Source organism: Diadema setosum, chromosome 13, assembly GCF_964275005.1.
Source record: "Diadema setosum chromosome 13, eeDiaSeto1, whole genome shotgun sequence".
In the NCBI taxonomy this organism is placed as follows: domain Eukaryota; kingdom Metazoa; phylum Echinodermata; class Echinoidea; order Diadematoida; family Diadematidae; genus Diadema; species Diadema setosum.
The window spans coordinates 8,144,309-8,168,155 of NC_092697.1; the positions used below are offsets into that span (position 1 = coordinate 8,144,309).

Genomic DNA, 23,847 nt, shown 5'->3' on the forward strand with positions numbered 1-23,847 from the left:
GGGCACCGCTTTGCTATGCCGTTTCACGAAAAAACGGCGCGAAATTTAATAATAGGATTCGCGCCACGGCATTGTTGGAATCTTTTGGAACGCCACACCCAACCAAATAGCGTCTGCTACGGTAAACTCCGCTCACCTCTAAAGGTGAAACAATACAAAATATACGTTAAAACAAAGCAAATAAACACATATTAACGAAAATTAAGTAACGTAAATCAATACTTACTTATACTTTTGCCGTTTCCGAGCAGAATATTTGTTCAAAAACGGACACCCTGCTCGCAGCGCCATTTGTTGTGCGGCGCGCTGCCACCAAAACGCTGCTGTGATGCGCCGTATAAATTATTTGGTCGCGACGCCTCGCACAACATGGTAACTTATATAAATGTACTTACCTTGCTTGGTAATCCAGGACCACCGGAGAGACAGGTAGGCGCGGATGCCAGGTAGTAGTCCCTGGCTGGCATACGCTGGTATACGCTGTCGCTGGTCGCTGTGTCGCTAGATCGCTGGTTCCTTGGTTTCTTGTTCCGTTCCTTTACTTGTTCCTTGTCTCTCTCGTCTTCAGACCTTGGTCTCCCTTATATAGGGAGGCACAGGTTGAAGTAGCCCGCGCCGACAGCCGCCCTCAACGGGGGACAGGCCGCCCGCGCCGGGCCCGTGCGGGGACCGGCACGCGCCGCACGCCCCAGGTGTGTGTGTGGGCGCGCGCACGCGGCGTGCGTGCCACGCACCGGCGCACCGGTCATCGGCGCCCCGATTATCGCCCTGCATATAGCACAATTGCCGGTTTTAAGCCAGGCACTCTGCGCTGCACGGGCGAACATAACATAAACATGTATATCCCTATGTTGCCTTATGCAACATAACTATAGGAGGAGAAGAAGAGGAAGAAGAAGAAGAATAAGAACTAGAGCTAGGAGGAGAAGAAGAAAAAGAAGAAAGTAATAATGTCGGGTTTGGTTTGAGAATGTTGATATTTACTGGCTTGAACCCAACCCTGGCCCTGGCCCTGCCCTGTCATGATCACTATTGTGTGTACCTCACTAGATATTTACCTTATCATAATAGTCAGCCTCTCTATATAGCTAAGGCCAGTAAGGGCTGAAAAAAAGTAGTAACATGCCAGTTAAAAATGCATATATTTGAGATAGAGGTCTATACTTTGTCAACAGTCTTTGATGCAATACTGTAAATGCAGAAATTTTCATGGTACATTAATTTCGGCGTATTTCGCACAACTTCTGGCTAGCGCGAATTCTGAGACCCGCAAAAATATCTTCACAATTTTATCTGCACAATTGGTCGACAATTGCACAGCACAAATTCAAGAAGCAACGATTGCGAATATGTTTGTGAGCAGCTCAGCACGAAAAATGAATCAAGCGAAAATATTGACATTTACAGTAGGCCGTACAGTTTGATGCGATGGCGCATGAAGCAACTTTCAACTCTGTACTCCTCCATCAATAAAAACAAGTTTCATTTATCGCAGAAACATCTTTATGTTGTATGATTATCTTGGACTGCAAAAGGTGTGTATTAAGATCAGATGTTTTAAAATCAATCCCAGTGTGTTACATTTAAAATACATTTCTTATCTATTGAAAAGTACAAAGTAGATTGATATGTATTGTGTATTATGTTTATGATGATTCTCACCACCCACGTTCATTGTTACACAGGGTAATCTGTCACAACTGATACTGCAAATTGCTTTTTGTTCCCTTATTCTTAGCTCCTACAATTGTAAGTTCATGTCATGCTGCTGAGAATAGCTAATGGTTGTCAGTTGCTGATTTTATGTACACTATACATGGGCCATTTGTCTGCTTGTCTGCACTTAGTAAGACACAAAATTTTGTAACTGTGCAAAACTTTTGGAAGAGAATGAATAGTTTGCTGTCAGTTTCCAACTGCCTGAACCAAGTGCAAAGTTTGCTCAACTCGAGCCCGAGCATTCTGTGTCCATCTGGATTGTGTGAGAGTGACTGTATAATTGTGCTTATCTCATAATCTTGGACCATTATGCAGCATAAACACTGCTGAATAATCAAGCTTCACTAGAGTTGACCATCAATAATGAGCTTTAGGGAGCTTTAGATTTTAGACGCGCGGACGTTCAGAGGAAAAAAACATGTTCTGAGCGTGCGCAGTAGCGCGCGTCAAGTCGATCTATTTTTAGCTTGCGTCGCCTGAGTTTTTCACTACGCGTGCTGGGCTATTTTTACGTCCGCACAGTTTGCAACGTAGAGAGCTACTTCATGCACTGATCATTTGGGGGCGCAATTTTATTTTTTATACGTTGCGTCCCAGCGTAATCTAAAGCTACTTTTCAATGCGACGCATGGGATGGGAGAACGTCCAGCGCACTCGTCATCTCAAACATCGGCGCATCAAAATCTAAAGCTCCCTATTATATGCTACAGTACACATATTTGCCGATGAGCAATTCTATTCTACGATAGCAGGCATGCACCAGTCATGTTTTTTAATGTACCACGGTGGACTGCAAACAAAGATTGGTTCAATGGTAGAACCATATCTGACAACTGACTCCCTTTAAAAAGGGGTGTTTCCCCCAAACAATATGTGCATTCAGTGAATACAGAAGGAAATACAGTACTTAAAGGGACTGTACAGTACTACTGGTTGAGGTGGGGATTTATGTTTTGAACATTCCAAAGTGAGATAATGAAAAACCTCTTATGAAATATGAAAGAGCATGTAATTCTAAGAAGGATTCAATGTTTACTTGATGAAAATTGGTTTTCAAGTGGCTGAGATATCCAAAAGAGTAATAATAATAAAAGGCGACGGGCCATGCCATTTATTAGGATCTCTTTGTTTCACCTTGTTTTTGGATATCTCAGCCATTTCAAAACCGATTTTCATCAGATAAACTTTTGATATCCCTTAGAATTGCATGCTCTCTGACATCTCATAGAGTGGTTTCTGAATATCTGGCTAAATCCTCACCTCAACCAGAACTGTACACACCCTTTAAAGAGTGAAACACTCAAAATACCTGCTCATGGAAGTTGTAAGAATATGAGTCATTCAGAAGTTGATAAACTGTTCAAGTTTGATTAATTTAATGAGCTGCCCTAAATCTAAATTATTACTTTAAACAATTAGTGATATGACAGCAATATTAAACAAAAATGAGTCAGAATTTCACACAAATCAATTTTTCAAGGACAATGAATGATCACTTGACCAAGCTCTTCCTGAAGAAGGGGAGAATTTTACATACTGAATATTTTCTCAGTACTGTACTTTTCACTCAAAATGAATATTTGTAAATTTTTTCTTGTAGTTTGATAACATTGTACTTTTTGTCACCACAAACTGTAGGATCCCCATCTACAGAGGGCAGAATTTAAGCTTTTGTAACTTTTGAATAAATCTTTAAGTTTTTCTCATACTTTCACTTAGTGTTTTACCAATCTTTCTGCATTTGCTGAATACATATTGGAGAAAATTTTTCCTTCAATAATGATTAAAATGCATCTGTGGAGTTCTCACCACTGGATTCTGGAAGACATAATAGACATGTATTGTGATGTTTCAAACTGAATTAGATACAATGTTACAGATTCTTTGGAAAAGTATATGTGTAGTAGTTGCATCAGAATGCTTTCCTGGTGTTATTGTATTTTTTTTATCTCTCTCTTTCTTGGGATCATTAAAATGAAATTTTATCCAAGTCAAAGTAGACCACCCAGAAGTCACAAGTCATCCAATTGACTCCTTCATGAAAATAGAAAAATTATGTTTCTGGTTAGTTGAAGTAAACCCTATGCCACTAAAATTATATTTGCTGTGTAGGTTATTACTTCATGTTAAAATTCAAGGAACTTAAGGGAAGATTTTTTTTTTTAGGTTATCAAAGAGAGACTTGAAAGGCATAACATCATCACCACATATAATTTGCATATATGGTAGTTTATAATATTGTGCAACTGTTTCATGTGATGATATGATGTGTTAAAATTTGGATGATTTTAAATCAGTCATGGTGCAATTTTGATGAAATCTTGAGCTACCATATCATGTGTTTAATTCTATTTTGATCAGTCAACATGAATATAGTGCATTCTATATTGCACTTTGATAGATCACAGGTCAAAGGCCAAAGTTTTTTTTTTTTTTTTCATAACCTTTTCAGGACACTTGACATTTCATTAAATTTGGCATGTTAATGCTGTATGACTGTGCAGTTTGTGTTGGTCAAAGCTCGTGAATGCAAAAGAACAGAGCTCATTAACAGTTGAAAAATTAGAATTTCATTGTGGACACATTACCAAATGGTTATGTTGATTTCCTCAGATATCAGATCATCAAGATTTGTATGAAGAATGAGATATTATAACTGTCAGTGTCAGAGATTTAGTCAAGTCAAAGAATATTGCTTCATGCAGTGATGTATGGATTGTTTTTAAATACCAATTTTTGTACATGATTGCATGGTAGGCATTCCATGGTACTACTACTAATATGTGTATTAAGAATATAACAGGATAATGTGGAACACAATTTGTACATTTTATGATAAGTGAAAGGTTTGATTGAAGAATATAATGGGACAGAGTTTCCCCAAAGCTGGCATGTTGCAGCACAAGGCTTGTTGTAGTCACAGACTCTGTTTCTGTACTTGTTGTTTTGTATTAGTGACCAGCACCTAGGTAATCGGTAGCCTGTCCAGTGTGCAGCACAGCACTTGCAGCAACATGGTTGTTTATAGTTAGGTAATCTGTATTGGTAGCTACAGTGCACTCCCGTTAGAACGAACACAGTTATGATAAAAACTCTTGTGGTGATCATCAAAGTAGAAACTCAGGTCCCCCAAATATATTATCAATTGATGTAAATAAATTATTTATGTATCAGTGTACACTTAATGGTTTGGCTTCAGTGAAATTTCAATATATTCTATAATGAAAGAAAACCGCCGGTCCCAAGGATTTCGTTATTTAATTGGAGTCACCTGTACATTGTGTACTATGCAACCTCATGGTATACAGTTTTGTAGCTCAGAATATTCAAGCTGTGCAGGCAAACATCATTCTAGTTCATTCAGCATGTAGGGACAAGTGCACTGCAGCTGTTGTATTCATCCAAGCTTCAGGGCAGAGCAAGGGATAGAATAATAAAATGAAGATGTTAATTGGCCTTGCTTCTTAAGTTGCATTCAAGAAGGATAACTGGCAACTTCAGGCAAGAAAATACAACCGAAGAAAGGCATTAGAATTGGTTATTCTCTTGGTTTGAGTTGTTCTGGAAATATGGACATCCCAATTTTATTTGAAATATATCCTTGTGATATAGAATGTCATTTTCAAGACTGAATGTGTTAATTGATTCCCCATGTACTTGGAAGCATACTGGAGGCAAAAAAAAGAAGCATGTTTCCATAACATGATATAGTATAAGAGTTAAATTTTTTCTTTTTTATTTTGAGTGGTTTTAAGACAAGTGTATATTTATACAGCTGAAATATGAGATTTTTGTCATTTCTGTATGATAATATGAAATGAATAAGAAATTGTGAGAGCATGACATCATCAACTTGCTGATTTGAATATTCATAAGGACTGGTCAAGAAATGTTTTCTGAGAAAATGTGAAATTTCAAAGTGTCATATATATCTTCCTTATTTCTTACCTAATTTTTGTCACTTTTGTATCGTTCTGTAGGGATTTTTTTTCTTTGTTTTGAAGTTTATTTACTTTTGGGTGGATTTCCTCTGTAATGATTTGTGTGTGTGTGTGTGTAATGTGATTATTTTCAAAATTTTATTCAATTAGATTTTGTTGTCATCATAGCAGGATGAGAAGGCTAACATTTTGTGACATCATGGCAAAACAACAGTATAAAGAAAAAATGAAGAGAGTTCTGCAAAATTTTACTTTTCTAGCATACTGAAAGAGCAATTGACCAACTTCTATCAGAAAGCAGGAGAAATAATATTACCTTTAACATAGGTCAGTAAACAGTCAGATGACGATTCTTTTTCATTAAAATCTGAAATTTAGTGGAATTCTCTTTACATAACTTCTTTTATATCGTTGTTCAGCAGTGACATCGTAAACTGTTGTAGTCTACTCATCCAGAGATGGCAGCACCAACATTTGAAAAATTCATAACTTTTGAACGGATTGTTGAATTTTCCTCAAATTTCATGCTTTTGTTCTACTAATATTGCTGCATGTACTTAATCAGCCTCGGAAACGTCCCCTATAAGAAGATCAAAATTGCTGTTTCCGCTGTAAAGATTAGCACTTTTTTGTGTGTGTGTGTGGTAAATTACATTCTGATTTTGTGCAGATTTCATGAATTTCTACAGTTCCATCTGATCTGTCTCTTACATGAGAAATGCAGAGCAATTCAAATGAGCCAGTCCAGTGATAACAAGATGATAATATCTCCAATAAATTCTTCCAGAACTTGATGGATAAATAATCAAAACATCATTTTTCTATAATTAGATATTCTGTCTCTGTACTGTTCTATGTGTGAAACTATGTGGACTTATGTAAAATATTTTTATGTCTGGGTTTCCATTTCTCCACAGGATGTACCCAGCGCTTCAGAGGTCTCGACGTGACCCAGTTTTCTCAAGTCTGAATCGTCCTGATGGCACCATTGTAGCTGCGGTATACCCAAGGTTGCTTGAATGATTTGAGCGTTAGTTTTAAAAGCAAATGTAGGATTGCCTGAAGGGTGAAGCAAAGAGACAGGGGAGGATGTAAGAGCGAGAAAAAGACAAAGAGAAGAGAGAGAAAAGAGAGATAGAGAGATAGAAAGACAACTGGTGATGATGTGCCGTTTCTCACGCTGGGGACATTGAACTTTGGACGATATCTTCACTGGCAGCCCTCTCTGGGATCGTCTGGCTTACTAGCTCTTCCTGTTGATTGGAGGCACACTGTTATGACGCACCTTTAGCCCTTGGACTCTGTTAGAGTCTTAAACTTCACTCCGGAGATGACCTTGCTACTGAGATAATACTAGTGGCAGTAAATAAAGACCAGAAGGGATGAGAAAAGGTGAAAGTATGATAGATACATTGATAGGGAAGAAGAAATAGAGAAGAAAAATAGGACATTAACAAGCGACAGAGGTAGAGATAATGGTATACATACAGTGGAAACTCAAGGGTATCAATAGGTTACAAGAGAGAGGGAAAGAGGAAGAGGGAAAGAGGGGGAGAGAAGGTTAGAAGGGAGAAAAGATAGATTATGAGGAAGAGAGATCTGAAAATGGATCCTTTCTTCACTTGAGTGAATCCTAGTGTAAATTTGCTGGTAGCAGTAAACATAGTGTGTTGTGAAGTGTTGAGGGCATGGTTGTCCATGTATTGTAGGGCTTTTAACAAACTTTGCTCCTGTCTGTGTGTATGAGGGGGTGTGTTTGTGTTTTGTCTCAGTGTGTTAGGGGGGTGTGTCTACCGGTCTATCACCGTGTCCCATGGACGTCCCTGGGAGTCCGTTTGGCAGCGCCACCAGCAGCCCGCCAGCAGTCGGGCGCTGCTGTAGGCACTGTCATGGACTTGGCGGAGGGCGAGCAGAGAGTAGCGGTCGCTGCAGTGGTGGTGGTGGTAGCATCAGTATGGCACAGCACGAAGTCATGGAAGAGATGGTGCACAATGGCAGCAGGGCGGGGCCCAGCTTCTCAGACCGACGCAAACGTTTGAGAATGGATGACGAGCAAGAGAGCGAGATGGAGCAACTACAGAGGGTGCTTTCAGTCAGAGGTGAGCGACGGAAAATAAACATACACTGTAACTTTTTCTTGCTTTCCATGATTTATATCAGTGTATACTGCAGTTGTTTATACTCACTTTCTTGAGTTGTATTTATCTAAGCTCCTGTTTGTCGAATTATGTGGTGCATGAATAATTTTTTTTTTTCTTGATGAATTCCAAAGTGTGCAGTGCAACTGTTCCGTTTGATGTGGCATTGCAATTACCAACGAGATATGATCTGGCAAATATCATAATATGGTAGATGATCTTGAAGGGAACTGAGCAAGAGAGTACAGCTGTACAATGCAACAGAAACTTGACATGAGAGGGAGTTTCCAGCATCTGATTTCGTTTGACCTTTTTGACTGTCGCTGATGATTAGAGGTCAGAGGTCACATGGTGGAGGGGTCATTGGGGACATTTTTGGTGCTGTCTTGAATGAGGCATTGGACTTTGTTTTTGTGGGTTTTTTTTGCAGCTGTTCCATTCCCAAGAAAAATTCATGGGTAGATGAAATATTGCCTCTAGGAAGATTTTCTCAAACACTTGTTCAAATATGCCATGTAAGTTGCTATCCCACACCACGTTCAAGTTGACTCTTATAAATCAAGTAAACAAAAGCAAGTATTAACAAAATGGCAGAAGTTCATTAAATTTGGCCATGAAATTGAAAAAAAAAATGTTATGGAATTTTTATGATAACAAAAATAAATATTTTTTACCAGATAGTGGTCCCAACCACACATAATATCCATTGTATGAAAATAAGAAGAGGCACCAATGCGATTACTGCACACCAACATTCTCCCTTTTAAGTTTTTTTTTCACAAAAAAATGTTTCTAAGTCATATTTCAAGTCATTGATAAAGCAACCACAATTCCCTTTTTGCTGAATAATCATTAGCCGTCGATGCTAGGTCATAATTGCCAAACTAGTTGCAAAGGTTACAGCTTATTCTTGAATTGCTTTCATATCAAAGTGAGGAAATGTAGCAAAGATGTGTGAATCAGTTGGAGACTTTTGAGACGATGACATCATATTCCTCCTCCAATTTGTGTATATGTGGTTGCCCCTAGCAACACTACTACAGCACTACAGCATCTGCAATATTCCACAAGTTTCATGTGATGTCTGAATCTGATGAAACCTTTTCCTTATTAATCTGTAATGAAGCCAACTTTGATCAACTAACCCCTTTACCAAACACTACATTGGTTGCATACAAAACTGCCACTTACTTTTTATTTGCCTAGCCTCAGAAATCCATAGCTGAACCCTCAGCTGTCTACCCAGTATGGAAGAAATCTTTAATTTATGGTTTATTGAACTTTTGTCACAAAACACTTCTATGAAGTGCTAAAGAACTTGCTTTGAAGAGAGAGGTTTGGCCATCGTAAGGGACCTGGTATAGAGTTAGATCATGTACTTGATAGTAGTAGTACCAGCAGTAGTAGTAGTAGTAGTAGTAGTAGTAGTAGTAGTAGTAGTAGTAGTAGTAGTAGTAGTAGTAGTAGTAGTAGTAGTAGTAGTAGTAGTAGTAGTAGTAGTAGTAGTAGTAGTAGTAGTAGTAGTAGTAGTAGTAGTAGTAATAGTAGTAGTAGTAGTAGTAGTAGTAGTAGTGGTGGTGTGTAGTAGAGTAGTAGTTATTAATAGCACTAGTAGTAGTAGTTGTTGTTGTAGTAACTACTACTACTACTACTACTTCTTCTACTATATACTACTACTAAAGTGTGATCTACTCTGAAGCAGGTCCCATACGATATCCAAGCCTCCCTCTTCAAAGCCACTTTCTTTTCGCTAATACTTCCTTCAGCATTAATCTTCACTTTATGTCTCACCATGGAATATTCCCATTCAGTGATGAATTCCCAACTCTGAATGAAATGCAAAGGTGTAGTGGGAGGGAGAATTAAAAAAAAATAAAAAATGTCACATGGGACGGGATCAACAAAGCTGTAAAATATTCAGAGACGGGTCACACAATCTCACTGCTTGTCATGGACAATTTCCTGGGGTCGGGAACCCTCACATGATTCAAAATATGAATGTGGCATCTAGGTGAAAAGACCTACTGCCTCGTAGAATAACATTTCCGTTTTGCAAGAAGTCCCTCCTTACAGCCTTGATGCAGCAGGAAATGCTGGTACATTTTGTACAGTGTATGATTTTTGGATGGTTAGCTACAGCAAAGAGTTCATTTCATGCCTGTTTACTTAGTACTGACAGATTAATCATGGATTTGAATACAATACTAGTGTCCCACCGATATAACTCCACAGCTGTGTGTGTATGTATGTCTGCATCATGTGTGTGATCAGTGTTTGTGTTTGTGCATAACAGTTTTTTTTTTTTTTTTAATGTTTGAACCAATAATTTAGCTTTCCAGAAATTGCTCTGTTTCCTATAACTAAAATTAAACTAATCTAAAGGCTGCCACACACTATATGACTCTCCATCACATGACTAAATGACTTTGGATCCGAAATTAACTAGTGTGTTTATTCTGAGGCTAATGTGATTTATTTTGGATCCAAAGTCTGTCAGTTGTGCAACTGAAAGTTGTATAGTGTGCGGCAGCCTTAAGACAAAGACTGTTGTCTCGTCCTTAGAATATTGAAGATTACATGTGGAAGAAAAAAAAAGACCAACAACAAAAAAACCCCACGGTAATAGGTAGGTAGTCAATTCCCCATCTCCAATATAGACACAAAGTCAATTTGACAGCAGGCCTGCATTTCAATAACACTCGCTGTATAGGAGGCATTATATTTCAGATCATAATACATTCTAATGAAGACCTATAGTACTGAACAAATGATGTCACAGTCTTTTTTCACAGCTTAGGTTGGAAACAGGTGTGAGTATAGTTAACAACAATAAAGGTGAGGTTGTTTAGAATCAGTTGCCATGGCAATGAATGGCTATAAAATCATACTTCAGTACTCTAATACAGAGTGTAGGGAAACTACATGTAGCAAGCAGTGAAACCTTCACTTTCGAGTCCCGAACATACATTGTGATCAATATTGAGGGAGGTTATAAGTATATAACCTCCCGAAATAGCATTTCAAACCCTGAGAGTGGAACGTTTGGTTCATGTTCCAGACAACAAAAGTCATCATCTGTTATATTATATGGGTTAGTCAAATACGTTAAATACGTCAAAGGCAACTACCAGCACTACACACTCGATATCGCTCGCTCGCTCGCTCGTGTGTTGTAGGGTCAAATTCACTGTGCGCGCGTGCGTGTTCCTAGGCCTTCTGTCATTTATTATGTGAAAATGTTTTCCCATGGGAGAACATTACAAAAATGTTTGCCCATGGGCGAACATAACGAATGTGCCTCCATCACTTGACTGTGTTTAGCCAATCACTAACCGGTATTTGACTAACCCATTTAATATAATAGAATGTGTGATGTTGTGGAATAGTATGCTGTGCCTGCAACATTTATAAGTTCCATATTCATCAGACTTGGGAAAATAGGATTTACTTATGATTCATAAGTCTTATCATGATGTATTGAATGAATGCCATCTTTGTAATACCATCTAATGGATTACAGTCATGTAAAAACCACCACTAAAGCAGTTGGGGTGGGGGGAGAGGGGGAGGGGGAAAAAAGCTGAAGTACAGACACTAAGTCTATGAAATACTTTCAATGTCTTGTAATTGTTTGTCGTGACATGAAATGTTTCAAAAGATATGTTTAGCAACCTCTGGTTATAAATTAACTCGGTGATAAAAATCTAAACGACTGTGACTGGACATGACAGTCATGACAAGACATGTTCCAAAAGTAAGCTTTTACAGCCTATCTTTAATGTACAGAGTAACTTTCAAGTGTGTGGGACTCTTGTTGAGTGTAATTAAATATGACACAACCAAATTTATCAACTGACTGCACTCTTAATTAGCAGTAAAAATTTAGCATGTGCACTCCAAGCAGCAATGAGTAGCACTACACATTATGTTTGTTTTAGAGAGGAGAGTACTTCAATAGTGATGATTAATGACCAATATTTAATTGTTGGAAAGATGAGATGATATGAACTTGAGTTTCTTATTTTTCTTTTGAAGGTTTGGAAAGTCATGTCCCATCAATTTTAGAGGTACTCAGCAGAATGCCTTAGGATGGTCTTTGCTGCTGTTGTAAGATTTGAGGAAGTTTTGGTATTATGTATATAAAATAAACATCACTGCTTGAAGCAAAGTTGATGAAATGGTGGAGACATAAGAAGAGGAGACAAGAGGCATGAGAAGATGAAAGCATTGAGGATGAGGAAAGGGAGGAGGAAAGGGAGGAAAACAGGAATATGATGAAGAAAAGGAAAAAAAAGGAAAAATGATGAAGAACAAAATGAAAGAGTGAATGATTCTTGTTTCTTTAATAATGCTGGGAACAGAGTCAAAGTGCAGGGAATGCTGGGAAAATCAAGAAAAAAAAAAAAGCACCCAAAGATGTTTGCAGAATTTCTGTTGTGTGCATGTCTGATGTATGACACATAGTCGAGAGGCGCGCCAATGCAAATCTCCGTGGGAAGCATTGAAATTATTTCAAATGATTTTATAACTGGGAGGAAAAACCAATGGCTGCGTTTCATTTTTTAGACAGATTCCTGTCATACATCAAGAGTGAAGGGAATATTCTGAAGTGTACTTGTCTAAAAAAAAAAAAAAAAGAAGAAAAAGAAGAGTATGCTACCATAAAATACCCCCCCCCCCATAAGCAGAAGGGTTCAGGAATGATGGATGTAGGACCCCCTCCCCCCATGTGTGGAAAAAATATGATAGTCATGCGAGACAACTTGAAGTTGCTGCATTCATTCATTCATTCACTCATTCATTCATCCATTCACTAATTTATCTATCTATCTGTTTATTTATAATTCATTAATTCATTCTTGTATTCATCCATCCACTTGTTCATTCATACATGCATTAGAGAGAGATTAGGGAAAAGACATACAGATGGGGGGGGGGGGAGGGGAAGTAGGAGTTAAGTTTAAAGGTTTAGATGCATTCCAAGAAAGTCATGCAACAGCAATGTAGTTACAGGGATGATACAGTTTTGGTTGAGATGGGGATTCATATTATCACTTGTGAGATAACTAGAAACATGAAATATTAAAGAGCATACAATCTTAAGAGGAATTCAATGTTTATTTGGTGACAGTCGGTTTTGAAATTGCCGAGACATAAAAAAAAAAGAACCACAAACAAAAAAGTAAAACAAAGTGGTTCTATCTTTTTTTTTGTGTGTGGATATCTCAGCCTTTTCAAAGCCAATCTTCATCAAATAAACTTTGTATTCCTCTTCAAATTGTACACACTTTAATAATTTCATGAGGTGTTTCTCAATACCAGTATCTTACAAGAAAAGCTGGAAACCTGAAGCCCCATCTCAACCAAAACTATTTCATCCCTTTAATATTTGACATTGATTAAAGCATACAAAGGTATGAAAGTAAATGCATCAATCCAACAGTTCAAGTAAACATGGCTCAACACTTGGTGGTATAAAATATGAAGGGAACAGAATAGAAAAGAAAGACATGATTGTTTAAATTTAGCTATGTAAGGGGAGGGGGAGGAGTAACATTCTACCAAGTAAGATTGCATTGAAAAAAAAAAATCACCAACAGCCAAGTAAAAATGTAGTTGATCAAGGTTGGTAGATGAGTGCTGCTACCTTCTGACAGAGACAGTGTGTTGTTTGTATAGTTTGCTATACCTTGATGTGATTGTCCTTGTGGTCAATGGGGAATTGTCAAACTTGACCAAAACAATTTCTGCTTCAGTGACTGTGAATAATAACTTTCCTCTTTTTTTCTTGACCTGGTTTTGATTGGCTGTTTATACAGTCATTATTTTGACCACAGATTCTTGTTGCAGCTCCTGTAGAAAGTTAGCCTTGATTCCAGGCTTTGTGATACCGATGTGTAATTTATTTCCTCTTGTTCATCATAGCTGTTTAGCCTCAGTGAAATGACAATGGCTGTCAGTGCTACATTGTCGTATTGTTGGGTGTGAACAGGGAGGTTGGACCGATTCTCACCTCCCTATTGTGAAGCATTACATTGATGATCATCAAAGTTTACTTGAACAAGAAGAGAAGAAGGTCAAATGTTGAGTCAGGAAAACTTTTTGACGAGGAAATAGAACCATAGGTGAGAGAGATTTATTATTCTACGTATGTCATCACAAGTTGTACTTAGTAGTCTACTCTCCCAGCAATGGCAGCACTGAAACTTCAAAAATTCATTACTTTTAAACAGATTATCCATTTTCCTCAAACTTTGCTGCTGTGTTTCACTAAATTGCTACATTCTCTCAATCAAGATGTATATTTCTAGATGTTTACTTTTCCTTTATGATAAATGGGAGTTAGCTGACTTCAAATAGAGTTTTAAAGTAGGTTAACCTTTGAGGGAAGGGTTCATGTAAATTCTCTCCTAGCACACTAGCTTCAGATTACTGTATCTGTGAGTGAACTTGATGATCTTCATGAAAAGATATTCTGTGGTGTAGTCATGTATAGCTCAATGATACCTTGTCTTCATGGAGTATCATGGTTCACAGCCTTTGAATGCACTTATCAATGAGCTATAACTAATGACTGTCCTGTGTAGCTGAGTAAATGAGCATCTTTAAAATTTCCACATACTTTAAAGGTATTAGCCCACATTTGTAAACCTGCAGCAATTGGTCTCATAGTTAGCATGGAGTTTGGGTATGATTGCAGTAACACCTGTGCAAAATTTCGTTCCAATTAGTCCATTACTTTCATAAAAATAAATGAAAATGCACCGTAATCCGTACGCATGCATATAACGCTCGCTAGCTCCGGTCCACGTACGTGTTACATGTACAACGTACGTAGCTATAGCCCGCGCTCGTAATTCGATTTTGGGTCGGGTTGACCCGGTTTGAAAATTGTTTTTAAAATGATGATTTTCTCTCTTTTATCGAGTGGTATAGACAAAGAGCGACAGGTGAGGTATGTTACTGTTATAACTTGTACTTGAAGTCATATTGGACCTGTTTTATGCAGTTTTGATTTTCGTGGGTTTGCAAATGTGGGCTAGTACCTTTAATAAGCAAACCATACATATTGTACACATACAGTAGGTCCTACATTGTAAAGCATTAGCATTGTGTGTGTGTGTGTGTGTGTGTGTGTGTGTGTGTGTGTGTGTGTGTTTTGGGGGGAGGGGTGGTTGAGTTGTAATCAGAAACACAGTCACTATCCTGAAAGTTGGTTGCCTGTGATCGTGATTGTGGTAGCTAAGTAGTTGCACTGTTTGCTTTGTGATGAAGTATCACATTTCACCATGAATGTCCCCTCTGCTACAACAATTTAAGGTCATATCAAGCTACACACCGAACATCTTACACTTTTATCCTCAAGTGGTACTTGTTGATAAAAACTACAAGCCTTTATCAAGAATGATAAGAAGCAAAGTGTGAATGAGCTTTTGTTCAAAGTAGCAAATTCCCCTATCTCCAACATGTAAGTTTAGTGATGACAAGGTACATGTATGTGCTTGAACACAGCATGAATATTCTTGATTCAGACACATGCATATTCTATGTTCTTGAATCAGACACAGATATATGGCAACACAACACAGCCTTGAAGCTAGACTAAACATGGATAATTAGTGGTATAGGGTAATTTAAAGTTTCCACTACTTTGCCAATCTAATTCAGGTAATTTGCATTCCAAAGTACCCATTTCATATAAACAGGAACTAACATGCAATTACTGTAAGCCAGCAATAATTGCAGTTGCTATGGTAGCAAACAGAAATCAACCAATCAGCTGAAAGCATTTGAATCACTGCTGTTGTAAGACTGCAGTGATTGTTACCTATGTATAGCTATTGCAAATGCCTTTGTGATGAAGGTCCCAGATCATCATTATAAGGCAAGAGATTCAATTATGCCTATATATAGTGAACAGTTATTATGTGCTGTCATAAATTATAAACTGTAATGTCACATTTGAGATAGGAATTTATAGATCACCTGATTTAGATGCACTCAAAAGGGAACACAGTGTAATCTGGTCTAATGCAGAATGTAGAGCTTAGTCACAGGTGAAATACAGTTTTCCACATTTTTGATGGAGGAAAAATTAGAAAATGCAGTTTTTTTGCTTAAACATTACACTTTAATATCATAATGATTATAAACTTGGGTTAGAACCATTGGGAATGAACAAACAGAAAGGAGTATCATAACTGATTGGCAAATTGCCCCCATTGGCAAAAATATTCCCCATTTATTCAATGTTTTTTGAGTACCAGCTGTGATAAAAATCATGGGCATATTACATAGGTATACTCAGGTGAGGCTCAAATCCATGCCCGTGATTTCTATCATGGCTTTACCCCAAAACACTGAATAATTGTGTATATTCATGATGAAGGGCAATTTGTCATTGAGTTGCAATAGAAACAAATTTCTACAGGAATCATTAATTTGATTCTACAGAGAGGAGTATATTGTTAGGACTGATAGTTTCATTAGTTTCTTCAAACATAGTATGTTGATCTAGTGAACACAGAATGATAGTAGTGAAAAACTCACCAGAAATTTGAGGAAAATTGGATGGTCTGCACAACAGTAATGAATTGTGATTTTTTTTTTCAGGTTTTTGATGATCCTACGCACTGCACTCTCTAATTAGGAGGGGATCTTTACAATAAAATGATATAGAGAAATTATCGAGTGAATTTTCCAAGAATTAATTCTTTCTTGGACAACAGGGCAAAAAGAGCTCTACAACAGCTAAAACACTATTCCATACTGTGATAATGCATTTAATATAATCTTTAACATGATTATCACACTACACATTGACTAACCACTGGTCAATATTTTTCTAAGACTTCATTCAATAGTGTGCATATAGGGAATTACACGAAGTTACTTTTACTACAATCGTTGTTTTATCATTAAATGTCAAAACTGCTTCTCATAAAATCTTTGCTGCCAACTTTGCCTTGTATACCTTAAGGTCGCAGTTTTGTGCCGATCCGAGCATCACCGACAACATTCCACACAGAGACGGTTAAACAAACGAGCGAGACAATCTACATCCCGCTGTCGGACGACGTTCTCGTCAATGTGCGAACTTCAGAGCAGATCAGCTATGGTGCAGGCGTATATTTCATCGGAGACCACAGGGGCAGTTATGTTAGAACCAGCGAAGGTGAGATACAGACTGTGTGTACTCTTTTGGGGGTGGGTGTAGACCTACCAAGAATAAGCACAGCTAAGGATACCAGTACTAAAAATGTAGCTGCCAAGAGCCACATACAGCTGTAGTGTAGCTGATGTGTAGTCCAAATTTCTTACACAGCGTAGTAATTATACTGTGTGTAGTGTTTGGCATCATTTTTTATTTTTTATTTTTTTAACTGATGTGTCTCGTGATTTTGTGTGCAAGTTTGCTCATTCTCATGAATAGTTTTTATGCGATTATTCACTATGCATTCTCTATTTGTAGCAATAGGAGGCCTCCACCCAAAGCTCCAAACACTTGCAGTACTAAATATGCCAGTGCCGTTCACAGTTTGCTATGTAAACAGATAATACTTTCATGACAATGTCAAAGTCCGATCAGCTGAATTGAATATTGTTCAACGTCATTTTTTTTTATAATGCATTTGTGTAAAATGTGTTTGAGTATGTGTGCCTGTGTCTTTGAGTATGTGTGTGTGTGGGTGTGTAGGAAGTGGGGGGGGGGGCAAGTTGACAGGCACAGTAAAGGAAAAAAGAGGGTGAAGGGATCACATTCAAATCACATTTGCAAACAACATTCCAAATGCACTTTGAAATGTGATTCCCTTACTCAAGTTAGATGAATGCAGCCTAAATGTGAATGCAACATGACTCCGATCTATTTTGCTGCACAATTTTATGTTTAAACTGTTACAAGATAATCAAATGAGCTGCTATTTGGGTATTAAAAAAAACACCTTTAATTTCTACTTGTCCTGTGTAAAAAAGAATGATACACAGGAAAGGAAATATTTTTGTCAATTATGTCTAAATTGTGCAAATATTCTTTGTACAGTAATACTAGTCCTTGTATTTTTTGAAAAGTGTAGAATAGAATGAAAATCATTGGGGAAAAAAAGTTGTGTCATCGAGTTTGGTACAGGTTCAATATTCAGTGGCCTTAGCAACTTTTACTGTGTACTTTATTTGTGCTTTTTGTGTCGTCCATGCAAATGTCACCCAGCCATTTCATCAGGTTTTATATCTCTTAAATATTTTGATTGGTCTAGAGCAAAGAGTGCATGTGAATCTCTTCAAATAAACTGGATCTGGAAAACAACATGTGACCAGCAAGGTCAATTCTTTTCTCCTGGCCACAATTTCTGCCTCCCCCCCCCCCCCCCCCCCCACCAAAACTTTACTTTTTTTTTTTTGCACATTTCATATGAGATAGACAGATTGATTGATTGATAGATTGATCAAAATATTTATTTTTGTAGGTCTGAAACTGTATTTTGAATCTTTGTTTAACTCCACAGTGCCATTTAGTACATTTAGGTCTCTTTCTGTTTTGCAGTTTATTTGTGGTTCATCAAATTGCTATAGGGTTGTTCTTAACACTGTATAACCCTGCTGTCATAACACTATAATATATCCAATGCCCTTTTTTAGAGCTCACTTGTAATGCTTGCAAATTCACTAGGATGGGTCTACTGTGTTTGTATTCTTTCTGGAAAAAGGAAACACTATCACTTGTATAAAGGAAACTTTGTATTGTCTTGGAATGCTGATAGTGTCTTCCAACAGTTGAAAAAAAAACAGAAGGAAAAACAAATCAAATGTTGCGTGCAATATTCATCTGATGCATCAAAATTTTGAGCTTCATGGAGTTGATTTTCAATTTGTGCTCCCCCGCTCTATCACATCATTTTAGTCATCAGGGCACACATCCTCAGAGACCTGTGCCCCAATCTCTCCAGACTCTTTCCAATGATAAACTTTGACCTCCTGTCTCTCGTTCTCATTGGTGCTTTGCCGCAGGTCATGTGATCAACTTGTGGCGGTACAGCGAGATGACCCAGAAGCTCTTCATCTCCCGATCATTCCTCTTCCTCAACGTTGTGGACTTTGTCCAGATCAAGGAGATTCTGGAGAACATTTGAAGGACTGACCCTCTTGGTTGCCATGGAGACCTGGAAGAGGAACAGTTTTGTTTTTTTCAAGTTTGTTTGTTTTAGCAACTCATACATCTCTTGTGCGCCACATAACAAACAAACGAATGTAACGGCAGCAGATATATGAAAGTTGGAGTCGTTGAACCTTTGACCTCCCCCCGGATGCAGGAGATCCTGATTTTTTTCTCATCTGATCTGACAAAGATGGTTCATTCCAGTAAACAGGAGGTACACTGTATTTCAATGCTTTCCGAAACCGGCCAAGCAGTGTATGAATGTACAGTATGTGATTTCATCTAGAGTATTGAGAACTGGTCAAGACATTGCTGCAGAATCAATGTGTTATCATGTCTTACAGAATCAGTTTCATCATAAAGGAGGTATTCTGTATTTTATTTGTTCGTTCATTATGTTTTTAATTGTGACATTTATTAATGCAAATGTTGAGTGTTGTGTCTTCTTTAAAACCATTCATTGATGAAATGACTGCTGATATTACCTTTGTGAAGTTCAATATATGGCATGGAAATCTTCACTCTAGTGCAGGTGCAATGCAGGTAATAAATTATGCAAACAACTCCCCTCCCTATGCCAGGAAAGAAAAGAACAAATGATTAAGATTGAATTTGTTCTTTCTGTTATTAATGAGGTGCCAAATAAAAAGTGTAAGTTTGGTGCCAGTGTTTTACCAAAATATGCGTGATATGTTAAATGCATATTTTACAGAGCTATATTAATTTCCTGATATTTCATGTATGTACATATATAACATGATTTGGTAATGGTTAAGTAGGCATTGCATCACATTCATTGTTTTTATTGTAGTGCACAGTCATATAATAAAATTATGAATCTGGGCATGTGGGGTCAATATTTATGTGCATACACTAAAAAAGGTGTATGCTGTGCAGTACACTTTTATAGATTAATTATGTGCCCTCACAATGCATTTGTTTCACCAATGCCTTCATCCATAAGCCAATATTACATTTACCATGCATATAATCAGGTAAGGTGCCCTTCAGATCATGCAGTATAATATGTTTATATATGTTTTGTTGGTAGTTGAGCTGCATTAGTACTCCCTGATATGCCTAGAGAATTAGAGGGCTGGAGTCATGATATGAAATTATCTTGTGCCAACAGTGTAATCGAGTGTACTATTTTATGATATCATGTCCTATGTATCTATAAAAAGATGTAGTGTTAGTATTTTAGGAGCATAAGGCCCCCTTCCCCTCCCCCTCACCCACCCACTAAATAAATGAATGAATGAATGAATAAATAAATGAATAAATAAATAAATAAATAAATAAATAAATAAATAAATAACTTGAATAATTAGTTAATTGAGTAATTAAATAATCAATTAATGTTGCATTAGAGAAGCATATCACTGAAAAGTGGGGTAGGTAGGGCATTTGTATTTATTTGTTTTTATTTGTCTTATTTCTTATTAGTGGAGCAGCATGTGCTGTGCATGGCTTTCATTGAGCGAGATATGCAGCAAAAACTTACGACCATGAAATGTTGTTGGATATTTATTTCTTATAAAGGGAAAATACAAATTGCTAAAAAAAGAAAAAAAAACTCGTTCATCTGTTGATGGCGGCACTGTATCTGTAAAAATTCGTAACTTTTGAATGAATCTTCTGATTTTCCTCAAACTTCTATGATGTCTTCTCCTAATACATGTATTGCTGTATTCAATCAATCCACATACCGTATATATTTGGTATCACTAAGTAACAGCGAAATGAAGATAAAATTCATTGCCATACAGTCTATATAACTTTGTGTTGATATGAATTGTGATTCTTTGAAAGGATCAAAGGTAATGTCATTGTTTCTAGCAAGTGGTTGTAGTTATTAACAAGCAACAATGCAAAATTCAAATATCATTCCAATGCTCCACATGTTTCAGTTACTGTAAAAGTGGAGATTTGCGCGGTGTGGAAATTTTTGCACATTTTGTTTGACCGGAAACAGCGTAAAAATAAAGATGTGAATAATTACTTCTTTTCTTTTTTTTTTTACACGTCATATGTTCCACAGCATGAATGTCTTGATTCTGTGGAATTAAAACAATGCAAAATTCATCTCATCCAGCCGAGCGTAAAAAAAAAATTACTCACGCAAAATATTTACTTTTACAGTAATTGCACAAGACTGTTATGCAAATGTTTCAGCTTTTGTGGAAGTCATTCTCTCATGTTTTGTCTTTTTTCTGTATTGCCAAAGCTTTTTACAGTAAGCACCTCCAGTTGACCGAGGATCAATTGTGTGTGTATATTAATATATATTCTGTATATTTGTGTCTATAGTATGCAAAGCAGTCACATTGACCCATCAAATGTTGTTTCATGGTTATTGTGACATAGCACCTTCCTAAAAGGTTTAGGAGGCATATCATATATCATTTCGTTTTACTGTAAGAAACAGTAAGCAATTGATTGTGTGCCATATGTAGCTCTCTTTTACCACATTTGGTTGATAAAAGGTAGGCATGTTTGCATGTCACCTTCTTTTTGTATTTCACAAGTATTCCAATCTTGATGTTCAGGCATGCAGCTCTTTTGTTCAATGGCAGTAAATTACCTTTGTGTGTGAATATCAAGTGCCTGCAAAGTTTTGAAGGAGTTATGAACGACGGTAAGCTCTTGTAAAGAGCACCAATGCTTTAGAGTCCAAAGGTTTTGTTCCACCTGTTTAGCTCACCTGAGCCGAAGGCTCAAGTGAGCTATTGCGATTGCTCTTCGTCCAGCGTCCGTCGTGCGTCGTCCGGCGTCTGGCGTCCGTCGTGCGTAAACTTTTTACATTTTCATCTTCTTCTTGAGAACCTCATGACCGATTTTCACCAAACTTGGCAGGTAGCATCCCTAGGGGGATAGGATCTAAATTTGTTCAGATGGGCACCATGGCCCACCTGGGGGGCCCCAGGGGGCCCAAACCCCCTAAAATTAGGGAATCTTTAAAAATCTTCTTCTCTAGAACCAGAAGTGATAGTGCTTAGTTAATACTATGAGTTAGTACATTGATGACTGTAGTTTCAAGTTTGTTCATGGGGGAATGAGGGGTGTTCCCCCTTGTGACCTAGGGGAGGGGGATCCTAATGGGGCCTAAATTGTACATTTTCATCTTCACTTTGAGATCCCCATGTCTGATTTTCACCAAACTTGGTAGCTAGCATCCTGAGGGGGACAGGATCTCAATTTGTTCAAATGAGCACCATGGCCTACCTGGGGGGCCCCCAGGGGGGCCCAAACCCCCTAAAATTAAGGAATCTTTAAAAATCTTCTCTAGAACCAGAAGTGATAGGGCTAAGATAATACTACGAGTTAGTACATTTATGACTGTAGTTTCAAGTTTGTTCATGGGATTGGCAGAATCAGGGGTGCCCCCCCCCCCCCCCCTTGGGACCCAGGAGAGGGGATGGGGATGGGTCCTAATGGGGCCTGAATTGTACATATTCATCTTCTTTTTTTGAAAACCTCATGACGACTTTTGACCAAACTTAGCAGGTAGCATCCCTAGGGGAATAGAATCTCAATTCTTTCAAATGGGCACCATGTCCCTCTTGGGGGCCCCTAGGGGGCCCATCCCCCCCCCCCCCACATTAAGTAATATTTAAAATCTTCTACTCTAGAACCAGAAATGATAAAGCAAAGTTAATACCATGAGTTTGTACACTGATGACTTTAGTTCCAAGTTTGTTCATTGCAGATCCAGGGCTGCCATATATGCAGACCTAAGTTTCCAATGTTCTCAGGTAACAGCGTGCAAGAATGCATGGAAGGTGAAATTGCGATACTCAGGTGAGCGCGTGACCCCCGGGTCTCTTGTTTACATTGTATTTCCTTTCCAGTGTGTGTAGTAGCTCAATTATGAATGTACAGTGTATATACATTACACGCATATATGTAAGCAAAACTGGAAGCAAACACAAAGAGCCTAAGGAAATGTGCTACAACTCGCTTCAAAAGTTTACTCAAAGGGAGGGATGGTAAAGAATTGATGGAGATGAGGATTGGGCTTTTAACTTTCTGCGAGATAGCGAGAAACCACCTGCAAAATAATACAAATCATACCATTCTAAGAGGAATTCAAAATCTGTTTTGGAATGGCCGAGACATCCAAAAACAAAGTAAAACAAAACAATTGTAATAAAAGGTGGGTCCCACTTTTTATTAGGATTACACTGTTATGGATATCTCTGCCATTTCAAGACCAATTTTCATCAAATAAAGGTTGAATCCCTCTTGGAATTACTTGGTCTTTCATATTCTGTAAGAGGTTTCCCATTATCCCACCAAAAAACCTTAGGAATCTGAAGTTAGGTCTCAACGATCCCTTGAAGAGTCAATGATTTCTTTTCTCTTTTCTTTCACTGCTGATGTAGAAGCTGCAGCTTAATTAAGTGCAATATATTTGTTGTTGTTTTTTTTTTATGTGAGCTTCTTGGACTGAAAATGCTTGTGTGGACAGTACTTACACCACTTGAAAAAACCCCATATTTGTAAATTTGTAGGAAAACAAGCAATCATTTGTTGTTGATTTTTAGGTTTTTTTTTTTCTATTTCTAGATATCTGCATTTATTGAATTATTTGACGAATGTGTATATGTATTTTTCTCTTTAGAAAAAAAAGAAGTCGCAGTAAAGGTCAGTGAGGGGAACTCCCCATTTTACTGGTTCAGACAACTTGAATAGTGCCTTGAAGTTACCAGCCATAATTATATACCCACCTAAAAGTCCACGTAAAGAAAATGGTGCTAAGCATTTGTTGTATAAAATTGTGTAAATGTAGCGCAGTCTTCATTACGTTGCTTTTTCATGAAATGAACTCTGCTGTACAGGCCTCGGTGGAATAAATGTACACTTATAATTAATGTGGTTCACGTATTTGTGG

At 37.7% G+C, this 23,847-nt stretch overlaps 1 protein-coding gene across 1 annotated transcript; it reads left to right on the forward strand.

Moving 5' to 3' along the window:
* The first annotated feature begins 6,633 nt into the window (after positions 1–6,633).
* Positions 6,634–19,009, forward strand: LOC140237261 (uncharacterized). Its single transcript, XM_072317205.1, has 4 exons — positions 6,634–6,670; positions 7,433–7,759; positions 16,779–16,973; positions 18,806–19,009. Exons 2-4 carry the CDS (start codon positions 7,474–7,476, stop codon positions 18,925–18,927), a joined length of 603 nt encoding a protein of 200 aa, XP_072173306.1. The 5' UTR covers positions 6,634–6,670; positions 7,433–7,473; the 3' UTR covers positions 18,928–19,009.
* Positions 19,010–23,847: the final 4,838 nt, after the last annotated feature.

Coding starts and splice junctions, on each gene's coding strand:
- LOC140237261 (XM_072317205.1), top strand. CDS start 7,474: ATGGACGTCCCTGGGAGTCCGTTTGGCAGCGCCACCAGCAGCCCGCCA. Junction 7,760..16,778: donor GAGGGTGCTTTCAGTCAGAG/GTGAGCGACGGA, acceptor GTATACCTTAAG/GTCGCAGTTTTGTGCCGATC. Junction 16,974..18,805: donor TTATGTTAGAACCAGCGAAG/GTGAGATACAGA, acceptor GCTTTGCCGCAG/GTCATGTGATCAACTTGTGG.